This window comes from Pelobates fuscus, chromosome 2 (genome assembly GCF_036172605.1).
Source record: "Pelobates fuscus isolate aPelFus1 chromosome 2, aPelFus1.pri, whole genome shotgun sequence".
Lineage (NCBI taxonomy): Eukaryota > Metazoa > Chordata > Amphibia > Anura > Pelobatidae > Pelobates > Pelobates fuscus.
The window spans coordinates 236860104-236875184 of NC_086318.1; the positions used below are offsets into that span (position 1 = coordinate 236860104).

A 15081-nucleotide genomic window follows, 5' to 3' on the forward strand; every position below is an offset into this window, starting at 1 on the left:
TCCTCTCTCCCCCCCCCGGTGGTCCCCCCACCCTTTTGTGCCTCCTACCTATGTAGCGCGGCCGGGTGGCACAGACCGCGGTACAGGAACTTCTGTTTCCTGTACCTGGCCACCTGCGGACTAAAAGGAGCGCTTCCTGTCAGTCCGCCAGCATCCGGGTACAGGAAACAGAAGCTCCTGTACCGTGGTCCGCGTCGCCCAGCCACGCTACATTGAGTGACTGGCAGGAGAGAGCGCTATGCTCTATCCTCCTGCCGGTCATTCAAATCTGGCGCCCCCCGAGCCGGTGCACCCTAGGCAATTGCCTAAGTCACCTATAGGATGCGCCGGCCCTGCATATACACTCTGAAAAACAATTAGCAAATAAGGGCCCTAGTGTTTTGTCTGTCTGCGCATGCATTTTTAATAACAAGCAAATGTGAAAGTCAAGCTCATGATACCCTGAAGTGTATATCCTGGTGGGTGAACATTTGCAGTTGCTGATGAAACTGACATGTCCCAGGCATCAACAAAGCCAACATTAATTCCCTGGAAAACCTCTCTAAGTACCAGATATTGTGTGTACCCATGAAAGTCCCCAATTCTCTCCACTGGAGCAGTCATCTCTCTAGTGTTCTCTGTTTTGATGATGACTTTAGTGTCTGGACTTCTCAGGAAAAGCCGTTCTATGGCTCGACGAATGTTCAGAGCTCTTCTAATATAGAGTTGAAGAGGGAATTGTCTGAAGTGCTGTCCCATGGTAATCACAATTATGGTGTCTTTTCCTCCACCTTGCAGATCAATTTGGCGACTTGTGTACATGTCCTCTTTAAAATAGTAGAAGGCGGAACATTCCAGGGGGAATCCATGTCTTTTGTATAACACAAAAATATCTTTTTCCATGCTCAAAGCCAAACGTGTCCGAGGCCAACTGCTCCATCCCTTCTCATGGTTACCAAAGTAATCAAGTACTAAAAAAAGAAAAGAAAAAATGATCTGTATGATTTAAAAATAAATATATATTGAAACCATTATTTATAGAAAAAAAAGTAGTCTTTGTAACTAACATCACACCACTCACAGTATATGATTAGGAATGTAAAAAATGAATGTATAGTAATCAGGAAAAAACCATTATGGTAAATATGAAACTTTTTTTTTTTTATTCCTGATAAAACATGGCAGCATTTACATATGGTTTATACCATATCAGTATACATAGTGAAAGAGTTCAAATAGAGCTATTAAATATAAAAAACAATATTGAGCTGCACAAACCTAATATTCATATTCAAAAATCCAAACAAGTAATCACTACGATATCTTCATAATATCCACTCAGACAACCTTTTGTGCCCTATGGTATTCAAATTCAGGATATTTCCATGAAAAATATAGTGCCAGGTATGAACAAAGGTCAAGATAACTAGACCTATAAAGAATATAGGTTAGAAAAGGAGAGTGATAGGCGCTCGCTATAGTAGTCAGGCAGCAGTATACAAAACAAGGATTCCCCAACCTTGTGAATAGATGATAGAAAAACAGGAAAGGAGGCGTATACCGCGCCTAGTGAATTATATATGCACAGAAATATACATACATATATCCTTGAATTTTCAAATCAGACGTTACCTCGGAAAAAATTAAGATAAAAAATAATAGTGCAATACAGTAAGATTTTATCTTAAAAACAGACAATATAGGCTGTGTACAGTCCACTCACATTCGAATGAGCTATAACAGAGCTCTGCTGTGAAGCGCTTGGACGGTACAATCCCCGTCTTTGGATTTGGAGTAGTTGCCACGGATGTTCTCAAAGTGCAGTATGCATAATGGATGTAAAAGAGAGACAGTAGCAATATGGTGAAGTAAGTACTAATAATATGAAAAATATAAGTAGTATTGTACTTACACTTTCTAGAGCATATGACTTGCTCTAGTATAGACAGCTTAGGTGGTATAATCCCCACCAAGGATATGCAGGAACCAGGAAATAAAGTAAAATAATGAATATAAAAAGTAACTTTAAAAAAGTATACTTTAATATAATAAAGGATAAAATATATAAAATAAAGTCCCACTTAACGCGTTTCGCCTGGTAGGCTTCTTCAGAAGTGTGGTATAGTCAGTTTTTATATCCTTGTTTGATGAAATAACAATTTCCTGGTGTGTTGCTTCCTGGTTCCGGGTTCCGGTCTGGTGTTGACACGCACGCGTCATACCGGAAATGACGCGGCACGCGCGTCATACCGGAAATGACGCGGTGCTTGCGTCATACCGGAAATGATCGCGGCTCCGAAATTGAAAATGAATGTAATATTCTGGCGCATTAGAACGCACGCAACACCAATATATGGTGTGCGTAGCGTTCCGAGCGCCGCCCACTTCAATCACCAATGAAATAGAATGTGGGCATGTAATGTAATACATGAGGCTTGGCGGCCATATTTATTATGGGCAGCAATGATCATATATATTAAAACATGAAAAATAGGTTAAAAATAACAATAAATGTAATAGTCTGGTGTATTAGGACGCATGCATCACCAATATATGGTGTGCATAGCGTTTTGAGCGCTGCCCACTCTAATCACCAACAAAATTAAGTGTGGGCATATAGTACTATGCATAAGGCTTGGCGGCCATCTTTGTTATGGGCAGCGATCATCATACATATTGGAGTATAGAAAATAAGTTAAGGATAGTAATTGATATAATAATATACATACAAATAAAAAGTATAAAAAGATACACAGCTATAAGGGTATACTATAACATAATTAAGATAGTAAAGGTGATATATACAGAGGAGACTGTCATATAGTAGGGAGTATATTAATAATGGGTCAATATGGAAAATAGCTAATGCTCATGACACATACTAAATGAAAATAACAATAACATGCTAATATTAAAAAACTGCAGCATTAGTACATAATAAAATGATGAAGGAAAAAGAATATGTACAAGGGAATCTGCAGTACATAATTAATATTAAGGATATCAATAAAATATAAGTGGTCCCAATAGATAAATAAGTAAAAAAAATAAAAAATAAACATACATATATTGAGGACAGTTATAAAAAAGATGGAATACATTAAAAAAATAAAAAGAAAGGACTGAAAAATTAAAAAAAGAAAAATATATATAAATATATGAAGTGAAGAATTATAAAAAATTATAAAAAATTATAAAAAATTGAAAAGATCAAAATCAACATTCAGTCCTTTCGGGTGCTGGGTGTCCAACTGGTATACCCACTGCATTTCGGTTTGGCCAATCTTTTTTATAACATCTCCTCCTCTCCAGTGGTTCTTAACTATTTTGATCCCAGTGAACGTGATATGTTTAGGGTCATTATTGTGCAAGCAGAAGTGGGCTGGTATTGAGTGGTTCTGTAAACCTTTTTCTATGTTTCTGCAATGTTCTGCAATTCTGGTTCTTAATGGTCTAATCGTTCTACCTACGTATTGCAGACCGCACGAACATTCCAATAGATAAATTACGTTCTTACTGTTACATGTTATGACCTCTTTTATATTATATATTTTATTTGTATTATTTGATTTAAAATCAGTAATAATTCTTTTGGTGGTTTTTGTTTTCTTGCAGGCCATGCAGCAGTTACATTTATAAAAACCTTTTTTATCCATAAAATTATTAATTTTATTAGGGCTATTTTTTGAAATTTTTTTTGTTAAGTGCATTTTGAGATTAGGTGCTCCTCTAAATATTACTTTTGGTTTGTCAGAAATTATTCTACCCAGAATTTCATCCTCCTTTAGTATTTATTAAATGTGATAGTGCTCACTTTTGTGTTATCAAAACTGTATGAATGACAGCAGTTTAGAGAATGTGTTTCATAACAGAATGACAACAGTTTCTCCATTTGTGTTAGGACGCATTTCGGGAGTTTGTTCGTATCGGAATTTCATTCGAATGAATGAAACTCGGATCCTATGCATTGCCGCGGCTGCATCTTGCAGTCGCTTAGTAGATAACTCCCTAATTCCCACGGTATTAGGGAGCTATCTACCAAAAGGCTGAAAGATCTAAATTGGTCTTTTAGCCACATTTACTAATACTAAGTAAAGATTGCTTAGTATTAGTAAATTAAGCCCCTACTCGCTATATCGCGAGTAGGGGCATGTCTAGTAAACAGTTTAAAAAAAACAAAAAAGCCCTAGTACCCTAAAGGATAATAACCTATTGTCCTCCCCCCCGCCCCCAACTCTGAGCAGTGGGTGGGGGCCATACAGGAAAATGAGGGGGGGAACCTACTGTCCTCCCCCCCAGCCCCCACCCTGCACGGTGGGTGGGGGTCATAAAGGATAATGGGGGGACCTACTGTCCTCCCCCCGGCCCTTACCCCTGAGCAGTGGGTGGGGGCCATACAGGAAAATGGGGGGGAGACCTACTGTCCTCCCCCCGTCCCCTACCCCTGAGCGGTGGGTGGAGGCCATAAAGGATAATGGGGGGGACCTACTGTCCTCCCCCACCCCCACCCCTGCACAGTGGGTGGGGGCCATAAAGCACTACTGTCCACCCCCCTGCCCCCCACCCCTGAGCGGTGGGTGGGGCCTTTAAAGATAATGAGGGGGAACCTACTGTCCTCCTGCCGGCCCCCACCCCTGGTTGGCAGGTGGGGGCCCTAAGTGACCAATCCCCCCCCCCTAGTCACCCCCCCACCCAAAATAAAACTATCCCCTACCTACCGCCCCTCACTCTAAAAATAGTGAGGGGGAATAAAATAACTAACCTGTAAAGAAAAAAAAAAAAAAACTTACTATTTGATGTCTTTTCTTCTAAAATCTTCATTTTTCAGCTCCAAAAAAGGCCAAATAAAAAACCATAATACCCGTCGAACCTACGTGTACGTGCTGGGTCTCATGTGCGGATGCCGGGTGAAATGCTTGTAGAGAAGCCGGATGGAACGACCGGAGGTCGGAGCAGTGGATGCCTTAGATTAGGTGGGTATCTCGAACTGAAAGTGCTGGTTGCTATGGGGATGGCCAATCAGCGTGAACGGCATAGGTAAGTAGGAGCTTAAGGTTTAAATAAGGGACATAACTCCTCCCACAAATTCAGGCCTTATGGCCTTTCTACATACATATTTCCACAATCCCTGAAATGGTTTTATTTAGCACAAATAAACATCAACGTTTCAGTCCTCCTGGACTTTTCTCAAGACCTCAAGAAAAGTCCAGGACCTCAAGGTCTTGAGAAAAGTCCAGGAGGACTGAAACATTGTTTTGTGCTAAAATTTTTGCTAAATAAAACCATTTCTACTTTACTACTACAGTCTCCAGAGTGCACTCACCTTCATACACATATATATATATATATATATATAGGCAGAGCCTGGAGTTGTGGGAGGGGTTGATTCGGCCTATATAAACCCAAACCTACCTCCATACCGGGCTGACGTCAATGGGTTACTTTCGGTTTTACCAGAAGAATTTCCCTCGTGGTTTCTCAAGCCCAGTTACAGCAATACGGGACGCACTTGTACGAACGCATAAGATAATTGAGTTATAGTTTTTTCTCATGCAATTATCTCTCAGGCACAGAGGATCCTGGGATTAAAACCCTTGTATTATTGTGTTGAAAGCCCCTTGTATGGGACCGGGCATAAAAGTCGTGTGCGACTCAATAAAGTTCAGTTGTACTCCCAGAACTGTGTGTCGTCCAGTTACTGGGGAGGAGGTGGGATATTCCTTTGGTGTTTTTCTTGTTCCTGAGTATACTTTTGTGGATCCAGCGGAGAAGAGTCCCTGCTAGGACTAGAGCTCCACTACAACTAGTAATTTTTTATTTTGTGCTCAGGTGTTTTTTTATTTTATTTTATAAATTCGAAAGAAAATTTGATTTTTACTTGGCATCTTTTGGGGTTTTAGAAGAAGGAAAAGTTCTAATGGTAAATATGATTTAATTTTTTTTCCAGGTATTTAGGTTTATTGGTTCCCCCTCACCCTAAACATAGTAGGTAGACTTTTATTTTAATTAAGGGGATGACTAGGGGCTTGGGGACCACTAGTCACCTTGGGGGGATGTAATTTTTACATTCAGCCCCCACCTGTCACCAGTGGTGTATCTTGGTTTTGTGCTGCCCTAGGCAGGACAAAACTCAGACACCCCCCCCCCCGCGCGCGCCACCCCCACCCAACCCTTCCCCCCTGCCCCGCCTTCTAAATACACACACATTCACTGGCAGATACGCATACACTAGCTAACAGACACACACAGTCAGACACACACAATCGGACACACACACTAACAAACACACACAGTCGGACACACACACTAACAAACACACACACACACTAACAAACACACACAGTCGGACACACACACTAACAAACACACACAGTGAGACACACACACTAACAAACACACACAGTCGGACACACACACTAACAAACACACACAGTTGGACACACACACACTAACAGACACACACAGTGAGACACACACACTAACAAACACACACAGTCGGACACACACACACTAACAGACACACACAGTGAGACACACACACTAACAGACACACACTGTTGGACACACAGTGAGACACACACAGTCAGACACACACAGTCAGACACACACACTAACAGACACACACTAACACACACAGTCACAGACACACACTAACAGACACACACACACTAACACACACACTAACAGACACACACACACAGACACACACACACACACAGACACACACACACACACACACACAGACACACACTAACAGACACACACGCACACACACACAGACACACACACACACACACACACTTTTTTTTATTTACTCCCCCCCCCCCAGCCTCCTTACCTTTGGGAATGCTGGGGGTGGGGGGGTTCTCCCATTCCCTGGAGGTCCAGTGGCTGCAGGGCGGCACTGGCGGGCAGGCTGGGCGGCCGTCGAGGGAGCACTTCCCCTGAGCTCTCTGCTCAGCTCCCTCGCGCGCCGCCCGCAGAGTGAGGCTGGGAGGCGGAGCCGGAATATGACGTCATATTCCGGCTCCCAGTCTCACTCTGCGGGCGGCGCGCGAGGGAGCTGAGCAGAGAGATCAGGGGAAATGCTCCCTCGCCGGCCGCCCAGCAACGAGCAACCAGCCCAGCATGTCTGTTAGCCGCAAGGCTAACAAGACATTTGCCTTGGGCATTTGGGGGCGGCGTTTTTTGCCACCCCCTGGAAAATGCCGCCCAAGGCAAATGCCTTGTTTGCCTCGCGGCTAATATGCCCCTGCCTGTCACCCATGGGTGGGGCAGGGGAGGGGGGACAATAGGTCCTCACCCCTGTTGTAACTTATTGCCCCCCCCTGCCGCTCATGGGTGGGGGCCAGGGCGTGGACAATAGGTCCCACCTATTGTAACTTAGGGGCCCCTATGGGTGGGGGCCGGGGAGGGGGGGAACTATAGGTCCTCCCTCCTCCCTATTGTAAATTATTGGCCATACCCGCCACTTATGGGTCGGGGCTGCAGGGACGTGAGAGTAGGTCCTCCCCACTATAGTAACTTTAGGGCCCCCACCCGCAACTGATGGGTGGTGGCTAGGGAGGGGTGGACAGTAATGTATTGCCCCCACCCGCCACTCATAGGAGCCGGGAGGAGGCAGTAGGTCCCCCCCTATTGTATCTTGGGTCCCCACCCACCAATCATGGGTGGGGGCCGAGGGAGAACACTACAGTAGTTGGGGGCGTCTATTTTACAACAGTGAGCAGCCACTGTTAGTAGACATGCCTTTACCCGCGATATAGCAAATAGGGGCAAATACTAAGTAATCTTTGCTTCATATTATTAAATTTGGCTGAAAGACCAATTTAGGTCTTTTAGTCTTTTAGTAGATATTTACTAAGCGGCTACAAAATGCAGCCGCGGCATGTATAGGATCGGTATTTCATTCATTCAAATGAAATTCCGATCCGAACATAAAGTCCCGAATTGCATCCTAATAGAATGGACAAACTGTTCTCATTCTGTTAGGATGAAATTTGGTAGTTCCGTCGGCGTTCGAACGCCAAATGAAGCAGGAGGAGTAACGTGAGATTTGTGGGAAAATTGCTTTCACCACAGGAAATGGAGCAGACTTAGCTGAGTCAAAGCTGGGCAAGCGTAGGAAAAATACATAGGAGAAAATACTCCATACTTTGTCCTATGTTTTAAAGAAAACTAGTTCAGATAGTAAGAAAAGAACAGATCATGAGAGAAGGAGAGAAGAGGAAGCGATTGGAGAAAGGTAAGTTTGGCGCGACAGTGCCGCTTTAACCCCTTAAGGACCAAACTTCTGGAATAAAAGGGAATCATGACATGTCAGGCACGTCATGTGTCCTTAAGGGGTTAAGTGCATTAACAAATGGTACTTCATTCCAACGAGGTTGGCTAGCATATATACTGATAAGAATAATAGATGTTGGATATGTAAAGAAGAGATTAGATAATTTCTGCATATTTTTTGGAAGTGCACAACTGTCAAAACTTTATTGTCATGGGCCTTTGATTTTATTGAAAAATTAGTAAAAATACTGATAACAAAATCACCCTAGAGATTGCCCTGCTAAATATGAATTTGACCAAACATCCAAAAAAAGCAGGCACATATTATAATGCATACGTGCACAGTAGTGATGTACCGAACTGTTCGCCGGCGAATAGTTCCCAGCGCGTTCGCCACGGCGGGCGGACACATGCGCGGTTCGATCCACCCCCTATTCGTCATCATTGAGCAAACTTTGACCCTGTGCCTCTCGGTCAGCAGACACATTCCAGCCAATCAGCAGCACACCCTCCCTTCCACAACCTCCCACCTCCCTCCCTGCATCCATTTTCGATTCATTCTGAAGCTGCATGCTTAGTGAGAGGAGGGAAAGTTTAGCTGCTGCTGATTAGATAGGGAAATTGATAACTAGGCTAGGGTATTCAGTGTCCACTACAATCCTGAAGGACTCATCTGATCTGATGTAAGGACAGCACCCCAAAAAGCCCTTTTTAGGGCTAGAACATCAGTCTGCTTTTTTTTTTTTAAATTTCTGTGTAATGTAATTGCAGTTGCCTGCCTGCCAGCTTCTGTGTCAGGCTGGATGCTGTGCCCATTTGCACAGTCAGTGCCACCACTCATATCTGTTTTTACAATAGCTTAAGCTTTACATTTAAAAAATAAATAACATTTTCACTGTAATAGAAGACCAGTTGCCTGCCTGTCAGCTTCTGTGTCAGGCTGGATGCTGTGCCCATTTGCACAGTCAGTGCCACCACTCATATCTGTTTTTACAATAGCTTAAGCTTTATATTTAAAAAAAATAAAAAAAAATCACTGTAATAGAAGAGCAGTTGCCTGCCTGCCTGCCTGCCAGCTTCTGTGTCAGGCTGGATGCTGTGCCCATTTGCACAGTCAGTGCCACCGCTCATATCTGTTGTCACAATAGCTTAAGCTTTAGATTTTAAAAAAAATATATATTTTTTCACTATAATGGAAGAGCAGTTGCCTGCCTGCCATCTTCTGTGTCAGGCTGGATGCTGTGCCCATTTGCACAGTCAGTGCCACCACTCATATCTGTTGTCACAATAGCTTAAGCTTTACATTTAAAAAAAAATAAAAAAAATTTCACTGTAATAGAAGAGCAGTTGTCTGCAAGCGTCTGGGTGTCAGGCCTCCTTCAGCGTGTGCTCTGTAGACCTGTGCCAGCGTACTTTGACAGTTGCCACTCATATGGTGTCTCTGTAGCGTGCTTTTACAAAGAAAAAAGGTTTCCAGTGTAAGCTAATAGCAGCCAGTCAGTGTCCTTCAAGCGGCTCTGTCAGGCCTACAGTGTGTGCTCTGCAGAACGGTTCCAGTGCACATTGCCACTCATATCTGGTGTCTCTATGGCGTGCATTTACAAAGAAAAAAGGTTTCCAGTGTAAGCTAATAGCAGCAAGTCAGTGTCCTTCAAGCGGCTCTGTCAGGCCTACAGTGTGTGCTCTGCAGAACTGTTCCAGTGCACATTGACAGATATCTGGTGTCTCTGTAGCGTGCTTTTACAAATAAAAAAGGTTTCCAGTGTAAGCTAATAGCAGCCAGTCAGTGTCCTTCAAGCGGCTCTGTCAGGCCTTCCTTCAGCGTGTGCTCTGCAGAACTGTGCCAGTGCACATTGCCACTCATATCTGGTGTCTCTATAGCGTGCATTTACAAAGAAAAAAGGTTTCCAGTGTAAGCTAATAGCAGCCAGCCAGTGTCCTTCAAGCGGCTCTGTCAGGCCTTCCTTCAGCGTGTGCTCTGCAGAACTGTGCCAGTGCACATTGCCACTCATATCTGGTGTCTCTATAGCGTGCATTTACAAAGAAAAAAGGTTTCCAGTGTAAGCTAATAGCAGCCAGTCAGTGTCCTTCAAGCGGCTCTGTCAGGCCTTCCTTCAGCATGTGCTCTGCAGAACTGTGCCAGTGCACATTGCCACTCATATCTGGTGTCTCTATAGCGTGCATTTACAAAGAAAAAAGGTTTCCAGTGTAAGCTAATAGCAGCCAGTCAGTGTCCTTCAAGCGGCTGTGTCAGGCCTTCCTTCAGCGTGTGCTCTGCAGACCGGTGCCAGTGCACATTGCCACTCATATCTGGTGTCTCTATAGCATGCATTTAAAACCAAAAAAATTGTTTCACTGTTATAGATTGAATAGCAGTTACTTGTCTTCAAGCGGGTGTGTCAGGCCTACAGCCTGTGCTCTGCAGACCTGTGCCAGTGCACATTGCCAGTTTGCCACTCATATCTGGTCTCACAGTAGCTTGCACGCATAGTACCACTAATCCCCCAAAAAATGACAGGCAGAGGCAGGCCACCCCGCAGGGGCCGTCGTGGTCGTGGTGCTGTGATTCCCTTTTGCCCTAGAATAATGCCCAGTTTTCAGAGGCCACGTACCCTGAACTTAAAAAGTTCTGAGGACATAGTTGACTGGCTAACACTGGCTGTGTCAGGCATTCCGTCAGCGTGTGCTCTGCAGAACTGTTCCAGTGCACATTGCCACTCATATCTGGGGTCTCTATAGCGTGCATTTACAAAGAAAAAAGGTTTCCAGTGTAAGCTAATAGCAGCCAGTCAGTGTCCTTCAAGCGGCTCTGTCAGGCCTACAGTGTGTGCTCTGCAGAACTGTTCCAGTGCACATTGACAGATATCTGGTGTCTCTGTAGCGTGCTTTTACAAAGAAAAAAGGTTTCCAGTGTAAGCTAATAGCAGCCAGTCAGTGTCATTCAAGCGGCTCTGTCAAGCCTACAGTGTGTGCTCTGCAGAACTGTTCCAGTGCACATTGCCACTCATATCTGGTGTCTCTATAGCGTGCATTTACAAAGAAAAAAGGTTTCCAGTGTAAGCTAATAGCAGCCAGTCAGTGTCCTTCAAGCGGCTCTGTCAGGCCTACAGTGTGTGCTCTGCAGAACTGCTCCAGTGCACATTTACAGATATCTGGTGTCTCTGTAGCGTGCTTTTACAAAGAAAAAAGGTTTCCAGTGTAAGCTAATAGCAGCCAGTCAGTGTACTTCAAGCGGCTCTGTCAGGCCTTCCTTCAGCGTGTGCTCTGCAGAACTGTGCCAGTGCTCATTGCCACTCATATCTGGTGTCTCTATAGCGTGCATTTACAAAGAAAAAAGGTTTCCAGTGTAACCTAGTAGCAGCCAGTCAGTGTCCTTCAAGCGGCTGTGTCAGGCCTTCCTTCAGCGTGTGCTCTGCAGACCAGTGCCATACACATTGCCACTCATATCTGGTGTCTCTATAGCGTGCATTTAAAACCAAAAAAATTGTTTCACTGTTATAGATTGAATAGCAGCTACTTGTCTTCAAGCGGGTGTGTCAGGCCTACAGCCTGTGCTCTGCAGACCTGTGCCAGTGCACATTGCCAATTTGCCACTCATATCTGGTCTCACAGTAGCTTGCATGCATAGTACCACTAATCCCCCAAAAAATGACAGGCAGAGGCAGGCCACCCCGCAGGGGCCGTCGTGGTCGTGGTGCTGTGATTCCCTTTTGCCCTAGAATAATGCCCAGTTTTCAGAGGCCACGTACCCTGAACTTCAAAAGTTCTGAGGACATAGTTGACTGGCTAACACAGGACACCCAATCTTCTGCAGCCTCCGCTCGGAACCTTGACGCACCATCCTCCTCCAGCTTAGCTTCAGGCACCTCTCAAGATTCCACTCACCCACCTGCCGCCACCACCAAAACTAGCACCACAGACGCTTTACTTGGTATGTCAGAGGAGTTATTCACACATCCGTTTGAAGAAATGAGTGATGCGCAACCATTATTGCCAGAGGATGTAGATAACAGGGATATGTCTCAGGCAGGCAGCATTAAACACATGGAGGTAAGGTGTGATGATGATGATGTTGTACCCGCTGCTGCTTCCTTTTCTGAGTTGTCAGATACAAGTGAAGCGGTTGATGATGACGATGCGTCCATGGATGTCACGTGGGTGCCCGCTCGGCAAGAAGAAGAACAGGGCGAAAGTTCAGGTGGGGAGACAGAGCGGAGGAGGAGACTAGTTGGAAGCAGGGGGAGGTCGTCGCAAGGAGCTAGTGGCACAGTCAGACAGCATGCATCGGCACCCGGGGTCAGCCCGACAGTCCACCACCAGAATGCCGTCATTGCAGAGCTCAGCAGTGTGGAATTTTTTTTGTGTGTCTGCCTCTGACAACAGCGATGCCATTTGCAACCTGTGCCAAAGGAAACTGAGTCGTGGGAGGTCCAACACGCACCTAGGTACAACTGCTTTGCGTAGGCACATGATCTCACATCACAAACGCCTATGGGATCAACACATGAGTACAAGCAGCCTACTCTAAGCCGCCATCCTCCTCCTGGTCCAGCATCTTCAGCCACGTCAACCACTGCTGTCCTCCTTGCCCCCTCTCAACCATCCGCCACTCCGTCTCCCGCCTTGAGCAGTTCCCGCTCATCTGCCCACAGTCATGTGTCTGTCAAGGACATGTTTGAGCGTAAGAAGCCAATGTCAGAAAGTCACCCCCTTGCCCGGCGTCTGACAGCTGGCTTGTCTGTACTATTAGCCCGCCAGCTTTTACCATACAAGCTGGTGGAGTCTGAGGCGTTCAAAAATTTTTTAGCTATTGGGACACCGCAGTGGAAGGTACCCGGCCAAAATTTATTTTCACAAAAGGCAATCCCCAACCTGTACTCGATTGTGCAAAAGGAAGTAATGGCATGTCTGGCACACAGTGTTGGGGCAAGGGTCCATCTGACCACTGGTACCTGGTCTGCAAAGCATGGTCAGGGCAGGTATATCACCTACACTGCGCATTGGGTAAACCTGCTGACGGCTGCCAAGCATGGAATGCGTGGCTCTGCAGAGGAGTTGGTGACACCGCCGCGACTTGCAGGCAGGCCTGCTGCCACCTCCTCTACTCCTCCTACTCCATCCTCTTCCATAACCTTCTCGGCTGAGTCCTCTTCTGCTGCTGCGTCTTGCTCCACATCAACGGCTCCCCAGGTACTATTCCACATCCTGGATACGGCAGTGTCACGCCGTCTTGTGTTTGACTTGCTTGAAAGCAGAGAGTCACACCGGACAAGCACTCCTGTCTGCCCTGAACGCACAGGTGGAAAAGTGGCTGACTCCGCAGCAGCTGGATATCGACAAAGTGGTTTGTGACAACGGAACAAATTTGTTAGCGGCATTGAAGTTGGGCAAGTTGACACATGTGCCGTGCATGGCACATGTGTGTAATCTGATCGTACAATGCTTTGTGCATAAGTACACAGGCTTACAGGACGTCCTTCTTGTCTCTGTACTTAACTGACAACAGCTCCTCTTGGCGCAGAGCTGAGGTCTCCCCCCTTCGTAGCTGGGTGCGTGCAAGTTGTCCTGGGAAACCTGTGCTGTTCTTTTTAATTGTGCCGCAAGCTACTGTATCAAAACAGTACAGTAGCTTGAACAAAGGGACACTTGTATAAAAATTGTCAGTATACAAGTGGTACCCTATCTTCATCAGGGGGAATATCAGGTCCCAGACAATCTTGCCACTGGTTCCCATATGTTCTGGGCAACCTGGAGGGTCAAGGTGGCTATCCTTTCCCTCGTACACCCGGAAGGCCTGAGTATACCCAGTCTCGCTATCACAGAGCTTATACATCTTTACACCATACCTAGAGCGCTTGGAAGGAACATACTGCTTGAATCCCAGCCTTCCCTTATACTTCATCAGGGATTCATCCACGCATATATTCCTTTCAGGTGTATAAACCTCTGCAAACCTGGCAGCAAAGTGGGTAATCAGGGGGCGGATTTTATACAGCCTGTCAAACTGGGGATGCTCCCTAGGGGGACAAAGGCTGTTGTCGCTGAAGTGCATGAAATGCAGAATAATTTCATACCTCTTCCTCGACATACATTGGGAGTAAATGGGGGAAGAGCAGATGGGGCTACTGCTCCAGTAGGAGCGGATGGAGGGCTTCTTTATGATGCCCATCAGCATAGTCAATGCCCAGAATCTTTTAAATTCTGGCACAGTGTGTATCTTTGCCAAAAAAGAGTCCGGATTTGTAGCTCGGAATTGATGGGCATATAAATTAGTTTGGGCGACAATGTTCCCCAATACAGGGATCCTTAGGACAGGTGTCAATCCATATCTGCCAAGTGACCCTATGTAGGAGGAACAGTCCCTATTCTGCTCTGTATGAGGAGGAGGAACGGGAAATGAGTAGCTTGGCATCCAACCTTGTGCAAATGGGGTCTTTCATGCTATCGTGCCTGTTGAGGGACCCTCGTATAAAAAGGCTGAAGGAGAACGACCTGTACTGGGTGTCCACGCTACTAGACCCCCGGTATAAGCAGACAGTGGCGGAAATGTTACCGAATTACAAGTCGGAAAGGATGCAGCATTTGCAAAATAAATTAAAAAGTATGCTTTACACAGCGTATAAGGGTGATGTCACAGCACAACGGGAATCTAACAGGGGAAGAGGTGAAAGTCATCCTCCTCCTCCTCCCACAACCATGCCATATCTGCCAAGTGACCCTATGTAGGGGGAACAGTCTCTATTCTGCTCTGTGTCAGTGTTTATCATGGTCTCTGAGGACAGGTGTCAATCCATATCTCCCAAGTGACCCTATGTAGGG

The 15081-nt window shown here is 45.5% G+C and overlaps 1 protein-coding gene across 3 annotated transcripts in view; it reads right to left on the reverse strand.

The window, feature by feature from the left end:
- Positions 1-394: 394 nt before the first annotated feature.
- Positions 395-15081, reverse strand: part of LOC134585740 (NXPE family member 2-like) — a 233942-nt gene continuing 219255 nt past the window's right edge. For all 3 annotated transcript variants that reach the window (XM_063441203.1, XM_063441201.1, XM_063441202.1), the window contains one exon: positions 395-950. In XM_063441203.1, the coding sequence (XP_063297273.1) occupies positions 403-950 (548 nt within the window). In that variant the 3' untranslated portion in view covers positions 395-402. The remainder of the gene's footprint in view (positions 951-15081) is intronic.